At 40.0% G+C, this 15775-nt stretch overlaps 1 protein-coding gene across 1 annotated transcript in view; it reads right to left on the bottom strand.

The window, feature by feature from the left end:
- Positions 1–11397, bottom strand: part of retreg3.L (reticulophagy regulator family member 3 L homeolog) — a 20828-nt gene extending 9431 nt beyond the window's left edge. Inside the window, 2 exon segments of the mRNA NM_001092344.1 lie at positions 11000–11210; positions 11213–11397. Of these exon segments, the coding sequence (NP_001085813.1) occupies positions 11000–11210; positions 11213–11228 (227 nt within the window). The 5' untranslated portion in view covers positions 11229–11397.
- Positions 11398–15775: the final 4378 nt, after the last annotated feature.

A 15775-nucleotide genomic window follows, 5' to 3' on the forward strand; every position in this document is an offset into this window, starting at 1 on the left:
AGAGAGATGGGAGGGGCAGGCTAACTGTGGCTTGCTAATGTAAATGTAAGCGTTTATAACATTCCCGATTTGGTTTTGTACTGAAGAACTGCAAAGGTGGACAAGATGGTAGAGCTTTTGTGTTTTATGGACACGGTCCAACACTGCGGCTATCGATAAATGCAGTGGGTGTGTTGAGTTGTGGTGAATTGGTCACATATGGTGCGTTTTAGATTTTAACTATTTTCCTAATTAAAAGTAAATATTTTAAGTAAGTGTGTGGGATCAAAGTTTAAAGTTGTCACTTGAAGTGACTTGAGTTGCTGTGAGTTAAAGACTAATATGCTACACTATTCTGGTGCTATCTGTCCAACTCCAGTTTGTTTTCTAATAATTTGATGACCTAACATAATAACAACTTACTACATATATTTTTACATTTTTATTCTACACCATATTGGCCAAGGGCAACAAGATCATATTGTAGTTTAAATTCCAAAATGGGGTAGCTGCATAAGAAAAAAAAATATTAAAAAAACATTGTAAGACGCAATACAATTCGTCTTAGTTGGGCCATACAAGGTGGTCATATATGGACCGGCAATATATTGCCTCAAATGGGCCCCATCAATGGCCTGCCTGACTGTATCTTCCCAAAATTGGCAGCTATCTAACTGCAAATTTTAAAATTCCATTGGAATAGGAAGGTGTATCAGCTGGTTGATTGGTCCTCGCCCTGATGCCGCGTTATTTTGATTGTGATCCAAATGTTCAGCCTGTTGAAAAAAACACGGGTTCAGCTTGCTTGTTGCATGAAGAATTGATAAAGGGCAACCTTTTTAAAAAAGTAGCATGCCCCCCCCCCCCCCCCCCCCCCCCCCCCCCCCCCCCCCCTTTCAGGCCTAGAGGTGGGACAGGAAATTAATTCACTTTCCATTCTGCACTTTCCTAGATGTCTCTAATATCCTCTCATTCCCCTCCCTTCTCAACATCTATTGTGTATGCCTGTGCATGGCCATTGGCACATAAAGATATTAGGGAGATGCAAAGTTTGGGCCTTAATAACAGTGTTCATGGAAATGGACCTACTGGCTTGCTATGATTGTGATTCCAAAACTGAAGGAAAAACAGGAATTTAATAATTTATATAGTTTTAAAGTAAAGTTTATTTTGGCTTGGCAAAAGTAAAAAAAATGAATTGGAATTATTTTCTTACAGTAAGCAGGTTCCCTTTAATGCTCCTGTCTGACATCTCAGTAATCCAGGTGCAAGAATCTGTTAAAGTGTTACAGTTTGCTACGTGAGTTTGATACATTTCTCAGAAGCATCTGTGGGAATACAAGCAACTATTGTATCTAATTATATCCCATAGCTTTTCTGAAACTCAGATATTTGTACTTAGCAGGGCGCAAAGATAAGGAATATGCAAACTAATGTATCAATTTAGAACAGTTTACAGAGTCTGAATCCCCTCTCAGAGTGCACAAATAGTAAATAGCAATGAAAAAAAAGTCGATTTCTGAACTATCTGAAAACAACTGAATTTGAAAAAAATGTTGGAAGCCAGAACAACTGCCAAGGTTTATTCTTAATTCACTTTGTTCCTGGGCAATAAATCGATACTCAAAATCTTGCAATTGTCTACTGTTTTAACAAACAAATAATAATATACAACAGACTTTTGGGGTGGTTCAAAATTGAATCACACACCCCAGTAATATAGCTATCAATTTATTAAAGGTTCAGTAACGCTAAACTGAAGCACATAGCCATTAACAACAGTTATCTTTAATGTAGATTAAACACAACAGTCCTCCTGCAGGTATGGAGTTCTCAACCAAGCATTCTCACACTGGTGGGTTAATGGGCTGAAGATTGTGTTTATAATGGTTATGTCTGGGATCTTCCAAGCAATTCCAACTTCATGGTTTGAAGGCTGTAATGCTCAGTGCACTCGCTGGCACATACACGCAGCAAAAATCTGGAGGGAAAAACAGAAAAAAACCTTTATAACACAATCTCAAGGAAGAATTTAAATGTGAAACACTGAATGTTTCACAGTAATGTATTTTAGTTTCACAGGGATATCGGTCATATTTCACAATACCCTGCCATATTCAGTATGAGGAAAGTGGATTAATATTTTTTTGCAAAATATATTTTTCACAGCTACACTGCTAGTTTGGGGAGAAAGAGAAAAGCACGGAATAGTAAAGGGCAGAAAACAAGAAAAAGGCAAAGGATAATGGCATACCAGAAAGGAAAACAAAATTGGGAGAAAGAGGAGGAGGCTGAATCATCAGTGGATAAAAAAAAAAAAGGAAATGTAGAGAGAAGAGACTAAATATGAATTTAAAAAGCAATAACCAAAATTAGCGAAAAACAAAAAAAATGGAGTTGATAAGATGGGGAGAAAAAAGAAAAGGAGATATAAATAAAAAAGAAGGAAGAAAAAAGAAAATAATAGTTAAGGATGACTTTAATAATGACTAATTTACTAGAAAGCCTGCGTATATGACAAAGAAGAGGCAGAAGAGGAAAGGTTCAGAGTAATATGTGTGGAGAGAAATAATAGAGTAAGAGAAAAAGTACATAAAGCATAAAATTTGGTTTTAAATATATAGAAGTGAAAATACACGTTAAGAAGAGGCAAAATTAGAGAACAAGGAATTAATGTTTCCTCAATATTTTCACAACTGTTATAATTTTTGGCCTGTGCCCCAATTCCCTGCAGCACCTAGCAATTGTCCCTGATTGAAGAAACGTAGAGTTTAAAAAAAAAACCAAAAAGATTAGAATCAAGCAAAAATTGTAAGCAGGCTGTCCACTGCAGACTCTCTTCAGTTGGAAGATAAGAAGAATGGGGTCAGACAGTGTTTAATGTGATGATCCACCCAACCTTCAGTCTGTGGTTTATCACAACTAAAGGGTTGTTGCACCTTGAAATTTGCTTTTAAAATAATGTATGAAGTGTTATCAGACTAATTCACAATTGGGTTTTCATTTTTTATTATTTGTGATTTTAACTTATTTAAGCTTTTTATTCAGCAGCTCTTCCATGTTTTGCCAGTTTCAGCAATCTGGTTGCTAGGGGTCCCAAATTTCTTCCTAGAAACGCATGCATGATTGGAATAAGAGACTGAATATGAATAAGGAGAGGGCCTGAACAGTACGACTGTTATAAAAAAAATGAATAAAAAATGAAATCATATGTGAAAATTGTCTCAAAATCAACTCTCTACATCACCAACTAAGCATTAACTCAAAGGCAAACAAACACACTCTAAGAAAGGGTGCTGCTCTATATTGTAACATAGTAGTAAGGTTGAAAAAAGAACATACGTCCATATAAGTTCAACCTTTATAGTTTTTTTTTTCTTTTTTAATGCTACCTAACTGCTAGTTGCTGGCTAGGAAAAAAAAAACCCATCTGAAGCCTCTCCAATTCTGCCTCAGAGGGGAAAAAATTCCTTCCTGACTCAAAATGGCAAATCGGAACTAGTCCCTGGATCAATTTGGTACTATGAGCCATCTCCCATAACCGTATTCCCTCACTTGCTAAACACCAATCCAACCCCTTCTTAAAGCTATTAATGTATCAGCCTGTACAACTGATTCAGGGAGAGAAATATATATATATATATATATATATATATATATATAATATATTTAGTATAATATATTTAAAAAACCTTTTAGGGTTAGTTTTCATCTCCACCGCAATTAACTCTTCATTTCCTTTCTTTGCCTTTCGGATTGCTGATTTACAACATTTATTACAGTGTTTATATTCATTAAATGCAGCTTCTGTCCAACAGATTTGTAGTTTTTAAATGCCTTTCTCTTCTTTCCTATTAACTTCTTTACTTCTGTATTAAGCCGCATAGGATGATTCTTAGAGCTTCTACATTTACTCTTTAAGGGAATAAATTGAGAACAGTAATCATTTTAAATGACAACCATTTCTGTTCTGTGTTTTTAGCTGAAAACTTAATGCCCCAATCAATATTCTGTAAGGCAGCCCTCAAGGCACTAAAATTAGCTTTTCATGGTTTTTGTTGCCCCAGTATATATTTGGTTTTTGCACCAGACATTAAATGATATAACATTATGGTCACTATTACACAGGGGTTCAATGACTTGCACATTTGCTTTAAGTTCTGGGTCATTTGAGATCACTAGGTCCAGAATAGCTTTTTATCTGGTAGGCTCCCATTAACTGATCTGGCAGTATTGTTGCTCCGGTCAAATAGCTGGGTAATTAAAATCCCCCATTGTCATTACTTTACCCAGACTAGCGCCCTTTTCTATTTGCATCAGGATCTTAGCCTCCTCACCTACATTAGGGGTTGCCTTGAGCTGGTAAAGAACCCTAAACATAATGTACAACATTTCTAGGCTACTTCTTTAGTTCAGCTTTAGTTCTCCTTTAAAGTCCTATGGCCAAATAGTAAACTTATGGTCCTGAAACTGGAGGTGGGTCAGGCAATGGTGTCTCTAAGCTTTTGGATCATGCTCATAGAATGTAACATCTGAATTATCTTGGTTAATAAGGCTACAGGGCTGGTTCCAGCTTCTGGTATATACGCCGCCTTAGCTGGTGATATATGGCAAGAGGCCAAAGCAGAAGAAAAAGTACTGTGGATGGTAACAAAAAAACAGTATAATGAGTTATAGTGCAGAGAACAGTGTTTTGGGGTTTTGCCGAGGGCAATAGGACATGGTCCTGATGGCATATCCATGATGTTTGAAAAACAGAGAAGAGGATATCACTTGTCAAACACCGTGAATAGATTGTGGAATCTATTTTTATCACATTCTACTTCTCTGAACCCCACAGGACAACCTCTATACTGAACCCCAGGTCCAGCTCAGAAGCAGAATAGAGGGCAGAAGGCAGAACTAAATATTATTAGCTGGTTTTAATGTATAAATTAAATACTATTAAAATTATGCTGGGATGAACTACTGATTTACCAGATCTTTCCCTAAATATGTTTATATTTATTTCTTTGGTACAAATATCCTTTACAAGCGAAGATGTTCAACTTACAAAGCAAATATGACAGAACAACACCAGGAATGTATCCACCAAGAACAGCTAGGAATGTCAGGAAGCTGCAGACCAAAAGGCAGAACTGCATATGGGAAAAGAAACATGCAATATGTTTAGATCCATCAATAAATACATGCAACGGAGAAATTCAGTAAATTCTTTTCTTGGCCCTAACCAATTCTTGGTTGATCTATAGTGTTTATTTATAGCAAGTATTAATCAATTCTCTAAAGTGTGTATTTGGGTGCATGCCCCACAATTAGCCACAATTAGGGTTGCCACCTTTATTGAAAAATATTACCAGCCAGTGGGGGGCGAGCACCAAAAGGGGACGGCCCATGATGCAAAAAGGGGGTGGGGCTATGTGGCATTCCACAAAAGGGGCGGAGCAACATCGCAGCGATGTCCACAGCGCTGGAAAAAGGGTAAGTTCTGTGCGAATTGGGGGCAGGCCAGGGGCTTTTTTTTTTAAAGGGTATTACAAATTACCGGCAACTGCATTGCCGGTAAATTTGTAATACCGGCCCCGGCAGGTGTTTTACCGGCTAGGCCGGTAAAATACTGGCCGGCGTGGCAACCTCTAGCCACACATATATTATAGGATATAAACAACAATCCCACCTAAAGTGGGCCACACACAGGCCTATAATGGATAAAATGACCTCAGCCACACATTACTGCAAATGAACAATTATTGGTGTTACATAGGTCAAAACGACATCATTCCCAATCATTATCTGGTTGTGACCTATTGCACCACCAGCTCTTACAAACACCCCTATGGTGATCCAATTGCTGACCCAAATGGGGCCAGATTAGACCATTCTGACAACCACCTCAGTGGCATACTGGGCATAAATCCTCTTGTTTGGCAGTCCCTGCAAATAGATCTGTTTGCTCACTTTTAAGCCGACAAAAAAAATTGTTTCCATTTAAGAACCATAATTTAATTAATTTTCCATGATAGAAGGCTGCGGGGATGGGTGCGTGTCACCATTTCAACACATCTCACAGAAGCTATAAAGCCATGTAAAATAGTTTGAGTAGTTTAGGCATAGTATGCAAAATACCTTGCCCGGGTTTTTCAGTTTGAAGAGCAGCAAGGTTCCTCAAAAGTTATGTTCACGCTGAACCCTAATATCAGCTGCATGATAGCAATAGCTTCTGGAACACAGAGCAGCCTTGGATACATCAAGCCCTAGCTGCAACACACCAAAACTCATTATAAAAACAAATCTTTTATCACACATGTAGTAAGCTATGACAACTAAAACTCATCGAAGAAATAGTCTAGACATGCCAGATCTTATGTTTTGAGCATCTGTATATACTCAAGACTCATACATCACAACTCCTTGGGTGGTTTAGCCATAATCATAATCCGCTTGGATGCATGGGGGGGGGGGTCTGTTGCATTCTGACAAACTTGTATAAGACACCTTTATCCAGTACAAGACATGAACAAAATGATATACTAATATTTGCTTGACTTTGTGACCCCAGAGTCTGATCGACTATGATCTGCTAGGCTAAGCGAACTGTTGCTAGGCAGAATCATGGCGTCTTTCAAATTTTGTCCAACCAATAAAGCAGTGTGTGTGCTGATAGGGACATAATGGAACATAATGTTCATAAAGATAATTTTCATAAAATATATCATCATGCTAAAAAGCATAAAAAAGGAAGCAGCCTTTGGTTTAATCTGCATGAGTAGGAAATATGGGGCCTGTCTTTATCCTGGCCTATCCTGACCCAGGGAAGACTTTGCTGTGAGCCGATAAGCTCTCTTGGAAAACTGCAGTTAGAACTTACTTTCAGTTTTGCCCTGGCATGTAAGAGGTTGTGAGTGGTCAGATGTTGCATATTCATTCCAGATAATTTTGAGCAGATACATGATCATACTGAAAACATCAGAACCCTAAACCCTGTGGGTAAAACCAGCATTACATTAAAAGGACTGTCATGATTTTTATGGTATAGATTTTTTTTTTTCTAAATTACATGGTTTACATTACAATAAATTCACTCTTCCATATAAAATTTAATTCCTGAACCAATAAGTGTATTTTTTTGTTTGTTGTAATATTGGTGTAGGCAACCATCTCAGGTCATTTTGCATAGTCATGTGCTTTCAGAAAGAGCCATTTCTACATTATGGATTCTGACAGGCTGTTGTTTATCCTACAAAAGTAACTGAAGGAGTCAAAGTGGGACATGGATTTTTACTATTAACTGCTGTTCTTGTATCTACCGTGGAAGCTGGTATCCGATTACCTGACCATCGGTTCTGCTGATGGGCTGCTGGGGAGATATCACTCCAACTTGCAGTGCAGCAGTAACGAGTGACTGAAGTTTATCAGAGCACAAGTCACATGACTGGGGGCTCCTGTGCAATATGTCTAGCTCTTGCCCCATGTCAGATTTCAAAATTGAATATAAAAAAAAAAAAAAAGAGTTTGCTCTTTTGAAAAAAAGATTTGAGTGCAGAATTCTGCTTTAGCAGCACTATTAACCGGATGTGTTTTGAAAAACACATGTTTTCCAATGACAGTATCCCTTTAACTACATAAAATTCATGTGAATGGACAGAAGCACACACGTAATGTTACGATCATATCTAGAAATCCTTCTTACCTCCTAGTTCAGGCCATAACTTGTTCTTCCACTGGTCTGCACAAAATGATTATCATTAGCCCAAATGCCACGAAAAATAGCATTCTGAGTGAGGTCAAAGCAAAAAACCTGCAAATAAATAAAATTATATTTTAATAATCAGATGTGTTGCAATTTTTACATTTCTTTTCTAGCCACTACCAACTGCAAGTTGCTCTAGGCCAGTGATCCCCAACCAGTGACTCATGAGCAACATGTTGCTCACAAACCCTTGGATGTTGTACCCAGTGGCCTCAAATCAGGGGCTTATTTTTGAATTCCTGACCTGGAGGCAAGTTTTGTTTGCAGAAAAACCCTACTGTACTGCCAAACAGAACCTCCTGTAGGTTGCCAGTCCACATATGGGCTACCAAATGGCCAATCACTGCCCTTTTTGGCACCACAATGGACTATTTTCATGCCTGTGTTGCTCCCCAACTCTTTTTACATCCGATTGTTGCTCATGAGTAAAAAAGGTTGGATTTTTTATTACTAATATTTAACACCAGCATGTACTTCAAGAGGTTAACTTTCCCCGCTGTAGGCAGTAATTAACACATACATACATTTATTTTTTAATCATTTTGATTGCATTATTAGTAGGGATCCTTTTTATGCACCTTGTTTAATACCACTTCTGGGAATGTTAGTTTTTGATTGTGAAAAGGTGTTGTTTATAGGGATGCACCGAATACAGGATTCGTTTCGGGATTCGACCTTTCCTCAGCAGGATTCGGCCGAATCCTTCTGACTGCCCGAACCGATTCCGCATATGCCAATTAGTGGTAGGGAGGGAAATCACGTGACTTTTTGTCACAAAACAAGGAAGTAAAAAATGTTTTCCCATTCCCATCCATAATTTGCATATGCAAATTAGGATTCGGATTCTGTATTTGGCTGAATCTTTCAAGAAGGATTCGAGGGTTCGGCCGAATCCAAAATAGTGGATTCGGTGCATCCCTAGTTGTTTTTGATTAAATTGGGAAAATTCGATTTTAGCACTATTTTCTAAGGGTATAAGAGGTTTGCGGTGCGCTGTTTTACAGTTTGTTCACAGGCTCTAACAAAATTTAAAAAAAACAAAAAAAAAAACGTATTATTTATACAAAACTAGAACGGGCAAATGTTTACTTGTTTGTTTTAAAGAAACCATATTACACACACACACACACACATATTTTGGGGTCCGTTTACTAAAGCACAATAAAAATATGTGCACAAAATGTAGACAAATTTGTCGCCAAATATGTTTTTGCCACTTTACTAACCTACGGTACATATAAATTTGTGAATTTTCTTGCGCAAGAATGTTTTCGCATTTGCTGAAAATAACGCTACGCACACATTAATGCCTGGTTTACTAAACAGCGCAAAATTTTACCGATATATATATATATATATATATATATATATATCTCGGTGGTAATTTATTTTTCCGCCAGAAAATTCTCAAGGGGACAGGAAATATTCCATAACACCTGGTTTACCCATCATTCTGTTCCTGTTGCCATTTCTGACAGGAGAAGAGAGAAGTGACAGGATAATCAAAAGATGTTTTGGATTATTCTTTTGTCTGCTGCTACAGCAGTTTTTTCAGATGTAAGACGATTTATTATGGCTAGGAGGGACCAAAGGCTTCGTCAGCCTAGATTAAACAACATTATATGATTCACACAGATTTATTGGTAAAACTTGTTTATGAATTTTTTTTATATGATTCTATTGGTAGGGGGGTGAGTCTTGTGACTGGATTGAAATGTGGATTTATATGATGCATACATGTTTGATTGGGTGAAATCAGTTTACTGTGTTGTTGATAATATCTATAAAGTTCAGCAGTTTTGAAGATACATATCTGGCCCATGAATCATGCCATAATAAACGCCATAAAACAAGACTATTTCATAGCATAAATATTCCAAACTTCATTTTTCATCGCGGGAAAATTCGCAACTCACTAAATTACCGCTAATTACCACTAACTTAAGCTGGTTCGTTAAAGGGATACTGTCATGGGAAAACATGTTTTTTTCAAAACGCATCAGTTAACAGTGCTACTCCAGCAGAATTCTGGCACTGAAATCCAATTCTCAAAAGAGCAAACAGATTTTTTTATATTCAATTTGGAAATCTGACATGGGGCTAGACATATTGTCAGTTTCCCAGTTGCCCCAGTCATGTGACTTGTGCCTGCACTTTAGGACGGAACTACTTTCTGGCAGGCTGTGATTTCTCCTACTTAATGTAATTGGAACAGTCTCAGTGGCTTTTACTATTGAGTGTAGTTCTTAGATCTACCAGGGAGCTGTTATCTTGTGTTAGGGATTTGGTTACCTTTCCATTGTTCTTTTGTTAGGCTGCTGGGGGGAGGGGGGAAAGGGAGGGGGGTGATATCACTCCAATTTTCAGGACAGCAGTAAAGAGTGATTGAAGTTTATCAGAGCATAAGTCACATGACTGGGGGCAGCTGGGACTGAAATCTGTTTGCTCGTTTTAAAAATGGATTTCGGTGCAGAATTCTGCTGGAGCAGCACTAAAAAATGATGCGTTTTGAAAAAAAAACACGTTTTCACATGATCGTATCCCTTATCGTAGTTACCGCAAGTGATCGCAATGACTGATGAGCGCATTGCTGTTTAGTAAACGTAGTCGCTGCGAATATTCTGGCGGAAAAATATACGCAGCGATAACGTGCGGAAAAGTAAAAGTCAAATTTACCGCACTTTAGTAAACGGACCCCATTATTATGCTTTGTATCATGTAATATACATCAACAGAACACTAATACACTGAGAAATGGTCAGAGGCCAGAGAAACAGCAGGAAAAAGGAAAGAAAAGGTAATAAAGTAATTGTATACACTACACAGATCTCTATCACTTTCATTGCCACATTGGACAGTAAAAGGGAAAGAAGCTTTACACATTAGCTGTCAAGGTCAGACACGTGGTGTTGGGGGAGGAAGGGTCCATGACCACTGCAGCCATTGAACTACAAGTCCCAGAAAGCAATGGTTGACAAGTGACGCATCAATCTGTTGCTCATGAGCTGTGGCGGGTCACAGGGTCAGTTATACAAGAAGTGAGGGCTCAGAAATGCAGACAGACTGAAAAGACTTTTAGACAGGAATGCAGACCCCGGTTATGGCGGTAATATAATGGCCAGCGTGGCCCCAACACTGTAGCGTCACGTGTGAAACAGGAATGTTCAATCTACAGATCCTGCTCAGTTTTTATAAAGGGGATCCCCCTGCCCAAGCGCCGCCCCCACTATTATTATTAATACAGATTCTTTATTACAGGCAACATCTCACCAGAAAGCTGCATTGAGGCCCAGGTGGAGCAGCGCACTGTGCCGGGGTTTCTCCCACACGAGTACGGCCTGCACGTAACTAAGTACCGTCTGGTAGCTGCTCAGGCTCTGCTGTAACATCTCCTGTAAGTCTCGGACCCGCTCGTCTCTTTCTCGGGCCTCTACACACTGCGCGCCGCTTCTCCTCAGCCCAGAGGCTCCCCGCTCCTCCTCCCCACTCTTTGCGCCATCTTCTGCATTCCCTGCCTGTCACCAAGATGCCGCCATTGACATCAACCAGTTGCTGCCGAACATAACAATAGAGTTGGATGAGGGGAAACAGGTGCCGCCCAGCACCACACTGAGGACAGGGGCTGACCACGGCCAAATGCCAAGTACTTCTTAAACGTTGCCCCTGTCTGTTCTCATCGCGTTGCCAACTGCGCCTGCGCAATGCCATCACCTGTCATTTACCACATCCGCCTCTCTGGGCTTTTGTGTTGTTTATGTTCTGTGCCGTTACGTCACTCGTTCTGGCCCAATTACCCACTAGAATCAAGCGCAAAGGCCCCGCCCATCATTACAATTGCCCGCAAAGACTTTCGTGACTCAATGCTAGGTGACTTCAAGCCCACTTTACTGACTGTCTCCGCCTCACACATGACTGTTGGCTGCACACAAGGTAGCGACTAGTACCTGCCCTAATGGGTAATCCGCAGTGGAGCGGTCACATGACCGTGATGTCAGGTCCTTGAGGATAGGAACTAGCCGCTACCAATTAAATACGGTAGTCATGTGCAGTAGCCGGTGTGTAAGGGCTGTGTGGGACATATCGAGATTTAAAGGGCAAGTTGCAGATAGCTTAAGGGTTAAGGACAGGGTCGGACTGGGGGCCCGGGCCCCCCTTCGACCCCTCGGACTCGGGTCTCTGGAAATGTGAATAATGGAACGTTACCTGAGTAATACTTCAGCACTATGCCAGAGCTTTATTTAGCAGCCACCCAGGGTCGGATCATAATCCCCCCCCCCCCGCCATTGATTCCCTTTAAAGCAGGGAACATATATACAAACGCAAATCATATAAAACTGACAGTAGAAGAAGGGACGACAGATAGGGGCAGCTGGTTTGGGGCCCGGACTGGCAATCTGTGGGGTCTGGCAAATGCCAGAGGGGCTGCTATAAGTCTAAGGCCACACTAGGCGATAGCGCCGCGATTTGACTCGCGGCGACTTTTCGCCGCGACTTTTAAGCCACAATCGCTGGGGAAACTTTTGCGCTGGCGTCTATGGGGAATCGCGAAAAATTGCCAGCGTAAAAACACACGCGGCAATCTTTTCTCTACTGTCGCTCGAAATTGCCTCGCTAGGCGATTTCGAGCGACAATAGAAAAAAGATCGCCGCGTGTGTTTTTTACGCTGGCGATTTTTCGCGATTCCCCATAGACGCCAGCGCAAAAGTTTCCCCAGCGATTGCGGCTTAAAAGTCGCGGCGAAAAGTCGCCGCGAGTCAAATCGCGGCGCTATCGCCTAGTGTGGCCTTAGCCTAAGGCCCCATAGAAAGTCAGTATTTAGTGGGCTGTTTGGGCCTCTGTGTACCTGAAATGTCAGCTCCTATTGTAATTTTCAGTCCAGACCTGGCCTCCGGCAGTTCAGTCCAACAATAAAGTAACAATATTATCCTGTATATGAGATAAGTTTGTACAACTCACACCCGTGTGTATGTCCTTCTCCCTTGGAGAATCACATATATTAGTGCACATGTCTCTATATATATATATATATATATTTCTCAGCAGCGCTCACATCATTGGGTGGGATGGGAATTTCCTTGGCACAAGGCCAGGTCTTTCAGGCACCCGCTGTGTCCATATGTCAGGAGCAGTCTGGGACCCGGCCACTCACACTCACGTCTGGGCTTTGGCCGAACTTGACATTTTTAATGCAAGGCCGCCTACTGTGACGCGCCGAGCGTGCATGAATGAAAGCGCCACTCAGCACGCCTGCGTGAAGGCACAAGGAGCTGCACGACGCCTAAAAAACTTTTTTTATGTAGTATCCAAATGGGAGAGGGGACTGGCCCGGCGGGGGCCTATTAAGGTTAAGGGCCCACCGTTTTTTTCCCGATATCCCGCCAGGCCAGTCTGACCCTGGTTAAGGATATGATTCTCTCCTCTGGCCTGAGATATCCAACTTGCGGCCCTTCAGCTATTTAGCAAATACAGCTTTCAGGGGAGCACATTGTGATGTTATAGAGGCACAGTTTCATCATTGCTTTCCTCCTAGTGTCTCCCAGTCCCTCCACACAGGAAAGGGAATAATAATGGTCTCAAGCTACTGCAAAACTGTAACTCCCAGCAGTTTGACAACTGCTGTCTGCAGTGAAAAGTTGGGGTTAACTAATGTCTCTGTACACATAGGTGTGATACACTACAACTCCATCAACCAGTGAGTTATAGTTTAATAATCAACTGCAGGAACATCCCCGTTCACATTATTGAGTAGTAGTAGTACTACTCTACAGGTTGTAATCAAGGCTGTTTTTAGATCAGGTTCTGCTCTAGGCACCAGGCCTCATCCCGCCCCTTGTGCCAGAGATTAGTGCATGCGCAGGACAGCCAGCCCACATGCCTAAGGCACTGGCCCTCAAACACCTATATATGGTATATATGGCCCTGGTTGTGACTGGAATAGTGGACTTGCTGCTGCCTGGAGGAGCATAATAGCGAACCACCCAGTCCCTGCTTCAGCTCAAGGATGTTCATGGTTTCCTCACATTAACGTCCAACTTTCAGGTCCTTCCATAATATTTCTAAGGAATTAAGGACTTTAATTTAAACTTAACTTCTGCTTTAACCATTTTTTTGGTAGATAAACATTGTCTAGGGTCAAGTGTGCATGACTCTACAGTTCGTGGGCCATACCTTGACATTGTCCTGAGGCAATTGCTATTAGAACTCAGAATTCCCATACATGTCAACTCCACTGTATGTGTAGGATTTAACTCTTTAGGAACAGTTCTGTTTTTTAAAGGTTATCAGAAATTTCATATGTTTCAGCCATGACGCGCTTTAACTAACCTCTGTTGCTAAGAGCAGACTTGCACAGTAAAGAGCCATGTTTCCGTTTTTAAAATATTTTAATTTTAAAATAAGAACTCACACTTGCTTATCATCCAGTTGACTGAAACACCTGATTATTTTCCCCATCAAATGAATTGAGAATCCCACAGGTTCCCATACTTTCACAAATATGTACCTTTACATTTTACTCAATAAATAAATGAATAAGCATTATGTGTTGACTCGTTTGTTTAATTGGGTTCTCATCTATTTTAGTGTTGAGCCCTATCAAAAACCCAAATAGTTATTCCTTCCCCAGCCATGAAGGCCACATTTACAGTAACAAAAATCGTTCCAGGGAGACATAAATTGATATAATTTTTTTAAAATGTGTCACTGTTCACTGCTTATCAGGGTTGGCTAGTAATCTCAATAGTAAAAGTTATTTTTGGCATGAAGGAAAATGCAAGTGAGAGTCGAAATAAATATTAAAAGAAATTGTTTGTCGTTGTATTCCTGTTCCTGCTATGAAGTAACAAATGTTTTATCTAAAACCAAGGGAGTTTTGAAAAGGAAAAAAATACTACAACTGTGACACAAGTTGTCATGTTTTCTAGAAGAGCCACTGAGACATTTCACACTTATATATATTTATAACAAATTTAAAATAAACTTATAATATAGACAAGTAGGTTTCCAAAGACTTAAATGTAGTCTAAACATACATTACAATTAGATTTACACATTCCTTGTTTAAATATCTATATTATGGACAGTTGAGAATAAGTTCAGAAGTTTTGACTTCTTGGGGCCCTTACACACCCTGGGCACCTCAGCAGTTGCTGGGACTCCATGCTCTGTAATTAAACATCTATATAAAAATGTCTTACAGAAATTCAGGTATTGCCTGCAACAAAAGGAGCTACATCACTGCTATAAAACAACTATCCAGAACATTGTTAAAATGATTGTAATTATTTTAAATTCCATCAGTGTTTCCATTTGTATAGTCCAGTGGTATTTGCTGTATCGCCATGTGCTAGTAACTTCATGCTGAAGAAGAAATACAACATGATCAAAATAATTCCTTACAGGTAGCACAAGAGTTTGTGGGCTGATCCAAAATCAAATCCTCTGCTTTACTGTAAAATCTGATCAGATAAAGCTAAAGTTATTTTGTTCATATACACTTACTTATGACAGTAAAATGTAGTCAATGTGTAGCAGTTAGAAAAAAAGTCAGGCTATATCTCCTCAAATAATAACGAGAATCTATCAGGCTATAGCTCCTCAAACAAAAATGTAGTAGGCAGTATTCCCCTCATACACGATAGTCAAACTACAATTTTTATATGTAGTTTACCTATTTTTAGACATGCAACTACATTTGATGTGATCTATTGGTGTCAGTAGAGTGATCTACCAACACATGCTCAAAGCTTGTTCATTTGCTTCTAATGCCAGTATTAAGCAGTTGGATTTCCTTTGAAACTCTGGTGCAAGTCCCACTCCCTGGTTGTTTGTGCAATCTTGGTTGGTCGGTCTGTCCTGGGTTTTCAGTCTGTTGCTCTGATATTTGTGAAGGACACCAGTAAGGAAGAGGAAGGACACCATTAAGTAAGAAGAAGTATTGTGCCATCCATACAGGCACACAGGAGATCCAGATAAACTGCACTAAGACAGCATGTACAGACACACATTGGCAAAGTACTTGGTACCAGCAGCAAGAGTATAGGACA

The sequence above is a fragment of the Xenopus laevis genome, chromosome 9_10L (assembly GCF_017654675.1).
Source record: "Xenopus laevis strain J_2021 chromosome 9_10L, Xenopus_laevis_v10.1, whole genome shotgun sequence".
NCBI lineage: Eukaryota > Metazoa > Chordata > Amphibia > Anura > Pipidae > Xenopus > Xenopus laevis.